This window comes from Hemitrygon akajei, chromosome 9 (assembly GCF_048418815.1).
Source record: "Hemitrygon akajei chromosome 9, sHemAka1.3, whole genome shotgun sequence".
NCBI lineage: Eukaryota > Metazoa > Chordata > Chondrichthyes > Myliobatiformes > Dasyatidae > Hemitrygon > Hemitrygon akajei.
Window position 1 is genome coordinate 11835464 of NC_133132.1, and position 10792 is coordinate 11846255.

The window sequence follows — 10792 nt, forward strand, 5'->3', positions numbered from 1 at the left end:
CTCCTCACAACACAATATTCTCTGCACACTCCCAGATTCATGGAATGAACCAATTTAATAGAGACTTCAAATACTTACTTAACTACCGTTTTACGACCCAGCCAGACTCTCCTTAGACCTCGAGAAAAACAAAAAAAAAACGAGCTGCTGAAGGAACTCAGCGGGTCAGGCAGCTTCTGTGGAGGGAAATGGAGAATCAACATTTCGGGTTGAGACAGGCCTGATGAAGGATCTCGACCCGGAAAGTCGATTGTACACTTCTCTACACGGATGCTGCCTGACCCGCTCAGTCCCTGCAGCCTCATGTTTCTGACTCGAGATTCCAGCATCTGCAGTCTCCTGTGTCTCTCTTTTCAGAACTTGTCCCTTTCAGCCCTGCCTTAGACTGAACCAGGTTCTACTCTCCGGCTTCATTTCTGTTCTGCTTCTTCTTTAGCCCATCACGCCTACTGGGACACAGGCCGCCAACAGCAGCTCGTCAGAGTCCCCTGTCCAGGGCCGAGGGTTGACCCGCACTGTGGCCTCTGTTTACACTGCACGACTTCAATCGTTTTCCAGGGGAATGTCCTCACGATCGCAGGGATGATTCCTTTGGAGAATCAGTTGATGTTTCTGTCGCACTGGGTTTTTACAGGATGGAGTTGCTGGACCTATGCCCGACCCTCCCCCTTTTGCAGCCGGACTTGGGCAGACAATGCCGAGTTTTCATTTCTGTTCCTACCTGCTTAATCTGTTTCTGATCCCTCCATGATAAATATACCACCATACCTTCCCACAGACAGCAACATGATTTTAATTGCCTAAGATTTCAGCGCGTGTAGTGGACAATCGCGGTACTGCAAGCGATCAGCAGCTCCCCGAAAGTGAAAGCATTCTGAATCAGGAAGTGCTGTGACTTAACATGGCTTCGAAAGGACAGGCCGAGAGTTGGACCGAGGAGGCAATTTGTTCCATCTGCATGGATTTATTCACCGATCCGGTATTACTGGAGTGTGGACACAACTTCTGTCGCTCTTGTATCACACAGTATTGGGAAAGGGAGGAGAGAAACTCCTGCCCGGAATGTAGAGAGGTGTTTGCTGACCGCATCTTCAGGACCAGTCGGGCCTTAGCAAATCTGGCTGAAAAAGCTCGAAATCTAAACCTGAATCTGAAAGGGAAGGAAAGTAAACTTCACTGCGAGGAACATGAGGAAGAACTGAAGCTGTTTTGTGAAACGGACAAGACACCTATCTGTTTGATCTGTAGAGATGCGCAGGAACACAGAGAGCACCGCTTCGTGCCGATTAAAGAAGCGGTTAAAATCTACACGGTAAAACTAACGTTAATTTGATACTGATGTTGAACCGATTTTCTTTTGAAAACTAACATCATTCTCAGCAACTTCCGCCATCTCCAACGGGATTATACCATCTAGCGCTCCCACAGTCCATCCCATACCCCACAACTCTTCGCTCTCTGCAAGAATCGCCCCCCGTACTGTATCACCCTTAACCACTCGCTCCTCACACTGATTTCCCTCCTGGCACTGACACCTGTAATCAGGACAAGTGCTACACCTGACTCCTACACCTCTTCCCTCGTCACCATTCAGGTCCCCAAACAGCCCCAATTCCTCCCGTTTCTTCCATGGTCGATTGCCCTCTCCTATCAATACTCCTTCAGCTCTTTACCTCTTCTACCTGTCCTCTCTCTGCTTGTCACTTCTTCACTCTCACCCACGTTCCCCCTCACGTTGACTCATCCGTCACCTGTCAGCTGGTTCTCATCCCCAACCTTTTTTTCTGGCTTCAGTCCCATTCCTTCCCAGTCTTAATGAAGCGTCTCATACCGGAACACTGACTTGTTTATTTCCCCTGCGCAGATGCTGCCTGACTCACTGAGTTCCCACAGCATTTTGTGTGTGATTATCGGATTTGATCACCTGTTTCTTCTGTTGCATCTTTGTTTGCATTTCCTTCACTCTCTGACTTCCAGGATCAGCTAAAGTCTTCCTTAGACATTCTCACAAATAAGAAATCAGACTTCCAGAAAATGGAGCAGCAACAGAAAGTAAAGATTTCCAGAGTTCGGGTAAGGCTTCCTGAGCGGAATTTATTTTTCTTTTTTAAAATATTTTTTAAAACACACACAAAATGATTAAAAAGAAGAAAAGGAAAATCCTTAAAATATAGTAAAACATATTATTTGCCAACATCTGTGCTTAATAGCAAATCAAAGATTTTGAAAGCAATTCAAAAAAGGTCCCCACAATGTTAAGAAATCTTGTATAGGTTCAGAAATTGAACAGTAAATCTTCTCTAAATTTAAGCAAGACATAACATCATGTAACCAACGAGTATGAGTAGGAAGAGTGGCATCCTTCCACTTGATCAACAATGCCCTCCTGGTTGTAAGAGAAATAAAGGCCAAAATATGCAAATTGTGTGTCTCCAAAATAATATCATTTCCTCCAACAATACCAAACAAGGCAGTCAAAGGAATAGGTTTTAAATTCTCTTTAAAAAGCACCGAAAAAGTTTGAAATACTTCCTTTCAATATTTTTCAAGACTCAGACAAGACCAAAACATATAGATTACTGAAGCTTCTCCATTATTACATCTATCATAATAGAGCGATATATCCGAATAAAAATGAGACAGCTTATTTTTAGACATTTGGGCTCTATGAACCACTTTAAATTGTAGAAGGGAATGACGGGCACATAACGATGAGGTATTAACCAATTAAAAAAAATCATTCTAAGTGTCCTCAGCAATTGGAATCTGGAAGTCTAGCTCCCAAAGATTTTTAATTATATCTAAAGGAATATTTCTCATTCCCAACAACCTACAATAAATATTAGATATAGATGCATGATAGAAGGGTTTCAAATTAAAAAAATATATCAAGTAAACTTTTATCTGGACTTTTTGGAAATTTATGTACTTGAGAATGCAAAAAGTCTCTAATTTGTATCGAAAAAAGTGAGTTCTCAGTAGACTATACTTAAGTGACAATTGTTGAAATGAAGAGAGACTATCTCCAACAAACAAATCATTAAAATGTTTAATGCCCAATCTATTCCACTCTTTAAAAACATCATCAGACATAGAAGGTTTAAAAAATAGTTAGCAAACATGGGACTGGAAAGTGAAAAACTCAATAAACCAAAATATTAGCAACACACACAAAATGCTCAAATTGTACCCAAATCCTCACAGTGTGTTCAACTACAAACTTATCAGTTAAATTACTTAAAGATAAAGGAATTAAGGATCCAAGAAGAGAAATGATAGAACATTTATTAACAGAGTTGGCTTCTAAAAAATCCAGACCGGACAGTCCTCTCGATTAATATAATATAAACAAAACATAAGATTCTGTATAGTGATTGCCCAGTAATAAAACCTAAAATTGGGTAAGGCTAAACCGCCATTCTTTTTAGCTTTTTGAAGATGAACATAATTTAATCGAGAAATTTTATTATTCCGTATATAGGAAGATATAATAGAATCCAAAGAATAAAAAAAAGGATTTCGGAATAAAAACAGGTATGGCCTGAAATAAATATATAAATTTAGGAAAAATATACATTTTAATAGAATTAATTCGGCCAATTAACGATAAAGAGAGGGGGGACCAGCTAGATAATACCTTCTTTACATAATTCAGAAGTGTAAAAAAATCTTTAAAAAGGAATTTATAATTCCTAGTAATTGTTACGCCCAAATAAGTAAATTGACTTCTTACAATTTTAAAAGGAAGGTTAGTATTAACTAATACCAAATTATTCAAAGGAAAAGGTTCACTCTTATGAAAGTTAAATTTATATCCTGAAAACTAACTAAAGCTAGAGAGTAAAGAAAGTAAAGAAGGTAAAGAAGACTCCACATTAGAAATGTAGAGCAAAAGGTCATCAGCAAAAGTGAAACTTTGTGGGTAACGCCTCTCCTTAAAATACCGGTGATATCATTAGATTCCCGGAAAGCAATAGCTAAAGGTTCTAAAACCAAATCAAAATGCAAAGGACTCAAAGGACAACATTGTCTAGTTCCACGATGAAGTTTAAATGGTTTAGAGTACTGAGAGTTAGTAAGAACCTGAGCAGAGGGAGTAATTTAATCCATTAAATAAAATCAGACCCAAAGTTAAATGTTTCTAAAGTTTTAAATAGTTAGTTCCATTCAACATGATCAAAGGCTTTCTCAGCAACTAAGGATATCACACATTCCGAAATCTCTTTAGAAGGAGAATAAATAACATTCAGTCAACGACAAATAGGTTTCAGGAAAACGTGAGGGAAAGGGGTTCAGGTGAATACCTCAGAACTAGCATGAACTTTAATGGACCGAATGGTCACCTTAATGTCATAAGGAAGTACAATACAGTAAATTAATCTTCATCTTTCATTTGACAGGAACAGTCACACAGCGTTCAGACCCACATCACATCCCAGTTTGCTGAACTGCGCCAGGTTATCACTGAGAAAGAGCAGTGCTTACTCGGGGATCTCAGGAAGGAAGAGGCAAGGATTTTAAGTCCAATGGAGAAAAATCTTCTGGAGGTTCAAGAGAATATAAGGCTTATTGAGAAGGAACTCACTAAGATAAAGGAACAGATGGATCAAAAAGACAGTGTGATATTTCTCAAGGTGAGGGATTATATTTCAATTTTTTTTCTGTCAAAGGACACTAACTGAACAGTAGTACATTTGAAATAAACACAGCACAGCGGCCAATTCCAACAAATCAATTATCGCTACTGACTACCTCACACAGATTGTTACACTTGTATGACGAGCTCTCCAATCACTCCAATAATGAACTTCCAAAATGTTGAAGATATTTCTTCGATCCTTTCTCGGCAAGGTACAATCTTGAAACAAAGAAACTTAAGCGTAATTAATCGTAATTAAGCGGCAACGAAGCAGTCAACAAAAGGTAAGACATCTGTCCATCCCCAGCTCAAAATTGCCCAAAACAAAGCACGAATACGTAACTTATTCCCTTCCGTCTCACTGCACCTCCACTCATGTGACTAGTTACCATAGTATACACGCAACACAGAATACAATGCAGACAGAAAACAGATTTGTTGCTCCTAGAGACACCATATACTAATGGCAGTAAACTGTTTCTCACTAGACAATTGTTGCAAATATTCAGGGTTGTTGTTGTCCCAACACTGGACTTCCACAACTTCTGTACATCACAGGACAGAATATAATTTGAAATTATTTACTCTGAGTTGCTGACTGTGTCCTTAATTACACCCTAAATATCCTATAAAACTCCCGTTAACACCCAGTTCCAGTCACAGGCTGTGAGTGTGTCTGGTGTAGTGGGTGTGAGAGTCTCTCTGTCAACCAGTGATAACAAAGAATGTGACCAACACATCAGACATCCTCTGTATCCAGCTTCCGTCAGATTAGGAAAACTTCCACTGTTTCTTTACTTTCTCAGATAAGCCTCACACGGCATTATATCCCATTCTCCGTCATAAACAGGCCATTTGGTCCATCTTCTCCTGTCAGTTTTCCCTGCTTAAACAGCCTGCTCCCATCTACTCGCCACACCCAGCAACAGTGCCTGCACTCCATGGTCACTCGTGTTTGTCCAGTTTCCCCATTGCATTCAACCTCTGCTGTTCCGCTTCAACCACTCATGTGGCAGTGAGTTCCACATCCTCTTCACTAAATCTCTTATGGACTTTATTAAAATCCATCTGGAATTTTATCTCCCCATATATGGAGATACCTTTCCCACCTGCACACTGTCAAATCCATCACTGATCTTAAATTCCTCCATGTTATCATTCTGACATTTTATCCAGCTGAAAATGCACAACTTGTCCTGTCTTTTCTGTAAGTTTCACCCTCTCAGTTATGACCTAATTTTCAGAAACATTCTTTGTAATTATACCTCATGGTTCTGTGTTGTTCGTGTGTGAGAGTGACTGCGGGAGTGGGAATTTTCAACGCCTTGTAATGATTTGGATGAAATTCAGGATGTGGACAGTAAGTCCAAGTCTAATCAGATTTGTGTTTTTATTTATTTCAGGAGGAAGCTCGACGGAACAAGAGGTAGGACTTGCTCTTTACTGAAACCCTGGATAGATTTGTAAAATAGTTCAAAATACCAGTTTATAACAATCAGTTTAATATTTACAGGATTAACGATGTTGTCCGGGAATTGTCAGTGACAGATGACGCCCTACCGGTTGAAAAATTTGATCATCCCTATTTGTTGAACACAGTGCTGAGAGAAACACTTGATTCCATTAATCGAGGTAAAATCTACAAAGATTCATTTCTCCTTGTTTATGAAATACAATTAAATTATAATTTGAGACAAAAATTGGCTGTATTCAAGGGCTCAGGGGGACAAGTTTATTCCACATCAACCCCACCGACTGGAGGACATCACTGTCACGTGGTCAGCTGGAGATGTCAGACCCCTGAACACACCAGCACAAGGTCACAATACAAACAATACACAGGACTGGCAGATGAACCACTGTGTCCTGATCCCAGGCACACTGCACTAACACACCAAGACGAGAGTTTGAATCCTACCACAGGAGCTGGGAAATTAATACCGACTTGATGATATTGTAGGGAATAAAAGCAGGTATTGATGTGGTGATCGGGATTGTCAGAAAAATACACAAGTCCTTCGTGCGCTGTGAGTGCAGACTCTGATTGATGCAGGTATTCCCCCTTCTGGATCAGCAACTCTCGCTGTTGTTAGAGGGAGAAGAGGGGAGTGGAGGTGATAAGGGACTAAATCGTCAGGAGAACAGACAGGAGAATGTGTGGACGTGAACAGGACACCCGAATGGTATGTTGCCTCCGAGGTGCCAGGGTCAGGGACGCCTGGGATAGTGTCTGCAGCATTTTAGAGACAGAGAAAAGAGGCAGATATGTTGGCACATTTTGGGACCAATTACATTGAAAGTAAAAACAAAGAGGTCCTGAAAGTAGTATTTGGAGAGCTTGGTAGAAAGCTCAGAACAGTACCTCTAGGGTTGAAATTTCTGGATTGCTGCCTGTGCCACGTGCTGGTGAGGGTAGAAACAGGACAACTTGGCAGATTAAAGCATGGCTGAAAAGATGGTGCAGGGGGCAGGGCTTCAGGTTGCTGGATCATTGGGATCTCTTCTGGTGGAGGAATGACCTGCTGAAAAGGGGTGGGTTGCACCTGGACCTGAGGGAGAACAATATTCTCACAGAGAGGTTTGAGAGGGTTCAAACTAATTTGTTGATAGTGGGGGTGGGGTTGGGAATTGGAGTGAAAAGATAGGACTGATGGCAAAAATGCAAAGGTAGTGTGCCAGTCAGATAGTCAGATAGGGCAGACAGATGAGAAGACAAAATTGCAGCCAGCAAGGAGAGTATCAGTGCATTAGGGGTGCAGAATTAAAAACGGTAGCAGATACAGTACACAAAGTGTTAAATCTCAATGCATGGACTATAAGAAATAAGTGATTGATCTTGTTGCACTATTACAGATTGTCAGGTATGATGTAGTGGCCATCACTGAATCATGGGAGTTGGGAGCTGAATGTTCAAGGTTACATAATGTATTGGTGGTATAGGGAGGTAGGCAGAGGGGGTGACGTGGCTGTGCTGATAAATCAGTAGAAAGATATGACGTTGGATTGGAAGATGTTGAATACTTGTGGGTTGATGTAAGGAACTGCAAAAGTAAAAGTGACACTGGTGGCAGTCATATACAGGCCTTCCAACAGCAGCTGGTTGTGGACCACAGATTACAACTGGAAATAGAAAAGGCTGATGAAAAGGGCAATGTTATAATAGTCATGGGAGATATCAACATGCAGGTCAATTAAGAAAATTAGGTTGGTAATGGATCTCAAGAAAGTGAATTTGTTGAATGCCATGTGATGGCTTTTTAGAGCAGTTTGTCATTGAGTCTACTGGGGGGACAGCTCTACTGGACTATGTGTTATGTATTTAACCAGAGGTGAATAGGTAAAAGAACCCTTAGGAGGCAGTGCCTGCAACATGCTGAGTTCAACTTGAAATTTGATAAGGAGAAAGTAACGTCTGACATTGTAATATTTCAGTAGAGTGAAGAAAATTACAGTGGCGTGTAAGAGGAGTTGACGAAAGTAAATTGGAAGAAGATGCTGGCAGGGATGACAGCACAGCAGAAACTGTGACAGTTTCTGGGAAATTGATGAAGGTGAAGGGTAGATGTATTCCAAAAATAAATAAATACTCAAATGGCAAAATAGTACAACCGTGGCTGACAAGGGAAGACAAGCTAACTTAAAAGCAAAAGAGAGGGCAAACAACAAGCAAATATTAGCAGGAAGACAGAGGATTGGGAAGCTTTTAAATACCTACAGAGAGCAACTAAAAGAATGATTGGGAGGGGAAAAAGGAAATATGAAATTGAATTGAATTGACTTTATTACTTACATCCTTCACATACACGAGGAGTAAAAATCTTTACGTTACATCTCCGTCCAAATGTGTAATGTGCAATTTATAGTAATTTATGATAAACAATATGTATAACATGCTGGTCAATATAACATAGAAATACAGTTGTCTCAGCACGGGTTAAGCAGTCTGATGGCCTGGTTGAAAAACCTGTCCCTGGAACTTTTTGGTCCTGGCTGTTAAGCTGCGATACCATTTCCTGGATGGTAACAACTGGTACAGTTTGTTGTTGGGATGACTCGAGTCTCCAATGGTCCTTTTTCTACATCTATCTGTACTAGATAGCAAACAAAATTAAATATTTTTTTTAAGTATTGTAAAAAATAAAATAGAGATGACAGTGGATATAGGACCGCTAGAAAATGAGGCCCGATATGTAATACTGGGAGATAAAGAAATGGCAGATGCAATAAATATTATGCATCAGTCTTCACTGTGGAAGGCGCCAGCGGTGTGCCATATGTTGAAGGGTGTGAGGGAAGAGAAGTGAGTGCAGTTACTATTACAAGGAAGAAGGTGATCAAGAAGCTGAAAGTCCGATAGGTACAAAAGTCACCCAGACCAAATGAACTGCACCCTAGTGTTCTGAAAGAGGTAGCAGTAGACATTGTGGAGGCATTAGTAATGCTCTTTTAAAAATCACTGGACATTGGCATGGTGCCGCAGGACTGGATAATTTCAAATGTCACTCAACTCTTTAAGTAAGGAGGAATGCAGCGGAAAGAAAAATATAGACCAGTTAGCCTCGCCTCTGTGGTTGGGAAGAAATTAGTGTCAATTGTTAAGTATGAGGTTTTGGAATAGTTGGTGACACTGGACAAGATAGGACAAGTCATGGCTTCCTTCAGGGATTACCCTGCCTGATAAACCTGTTGGAATTCTTTGAGATTATAAGTAGGATAGATGAAGGGGATGTAGTGGATGTTGTATATTTGGAATTTCAGAAGGCCTTTGACAAGGTGCCACTCTAGCAACCCTGCGCATGCTCAGTGCTCTGCCCAATGATGTACAGGCACATCATTGCACGTGATATCACCACATCTCCCCCTCCCCCGGTCTCCAGGGCCGCGCTGCCAGAGTCACCCCTTGATCCCCAGGGACACGCTACCCGAGACTCACCCCGATCCCCGGGAACTCTCTAATTCTCTGCTTCTCCAACCCCTCCCCCCCCCCCAGTCTCTGTCACGCTGGATGTGGAAACGGCGAATCCAGAGCTCGAGGTGTCTGCGGATCGGAAGAGTGTGAGATTGACCGGGATCAGAAGGATTCGCCCTGTCACCAGGAAGAGATTCACAGACTGGCCTTGTGTGCTGGGATCAGAGGGATTCACATCGGGGAGACATTACTGGGAGGTGGAGGTGGCGAGGAATCGAATTTGGTATCTGGGAGTCGCCACAGAGTCTGTGGAGAGGAAGGGATGGTTCAGAGTGAGTCCGGAGACCGGATTCTGGATCATCGGGCGGGTTTATGATGTCACCGAGCAGGAGGATGATGATGTGATTATTGTTCTCACCTCCCCTGAGTCCCGTCTCCCCGCTGGTCTCATCCCTGGGAGGGTGGGAGTTTATCTCAGTTACCAGTCCGGGACAGTTTCATTTTACAACGCGGAGACCAAGTCCCATCTCCACACCTTCACTGGGAATAAATTCACAGAGAAACTTTATCCTTTGTTCTGGCTTGCAGATAGAAACCAGTGGCTCAGAGTCTGCTGCGGTTCCGCTCCGGGTCTGTAAACGGGTCGGTCCCAGGACTGGCGTCAGGAGTAAAGTCCCTGTAAATGTAATTGTGCGGAGAGTGGAATAAACACGAGTTGGGAATTATCGATCCATAATTTTAACTCGTTTACCGCGTCCGTCAACCAAACAGAAACACCCCGGATTCAGCAGCAGCCGCGGGCGGCGGGTCTTGAGCTCTCCATGCCCTAAAGTCCATCCACACTGAGACAGGTTAAATGGGACAACTCAGACTGGAAAGGGGGGGAGGAAGGTCAGGGTGAATCTTGTTACGACCATAAGACACAGGAGCAGAATTAGTCCGTTCAGCGCATTGAGTCTGATCCGCCACTCTATCATGGCTGATCCCCGATTCCTCTCAACCCCATACACTTGTTAGCTCACCATATCCTTTGATGCCTTGACCGATCAGGAAATGATCAACTTCTGCCTTAAATATACCCACAGATAGCTTCCATAGCATTCCACAGGTTCACTACTCTCTGTATTAAAATATTCCTCCTTACCTTGTTCATAAAGATCTCCCCTCAAATTTGAGGCTGTGCCCTCTAGTCTGGATGCCCCCACCACATGAAACAACCTCTCCACATCCATCCTGTCTAGTCC

The 10792-nt window shown here is 42.1% G+C and overlaps 1 protein-coding gene across 1 annotated transcript; it reads left to right on the forward strand.

The window, feature by feature from the left end:
• Positions 1-896: 896 nt before the first annotated feature.
• LOC140732694 (zinc-binding protein A33-like) lies at positions 897-10262 on the forward strand. The gene is made up of 6 exons (XM_073055377.1): positions 897-1312; positions 1978-2073; positions 4401-4634; positions 6043-6065; positions 6153-6271; positions 9630-10262. The coding sequence occupies exons 1-6, from the start codon at positions 902-904 to the stop codon at positions 10184-10186; spliced, it is 1440 nt and encodes a 479-aa protein (XP_072911478.1). The 5' UTR covers positions 897-901; the 3' UTR covers positions 10187-10262.
• The last annotated feature ends 530 nt before the right edge of the window (positions 10263-10792 follow it).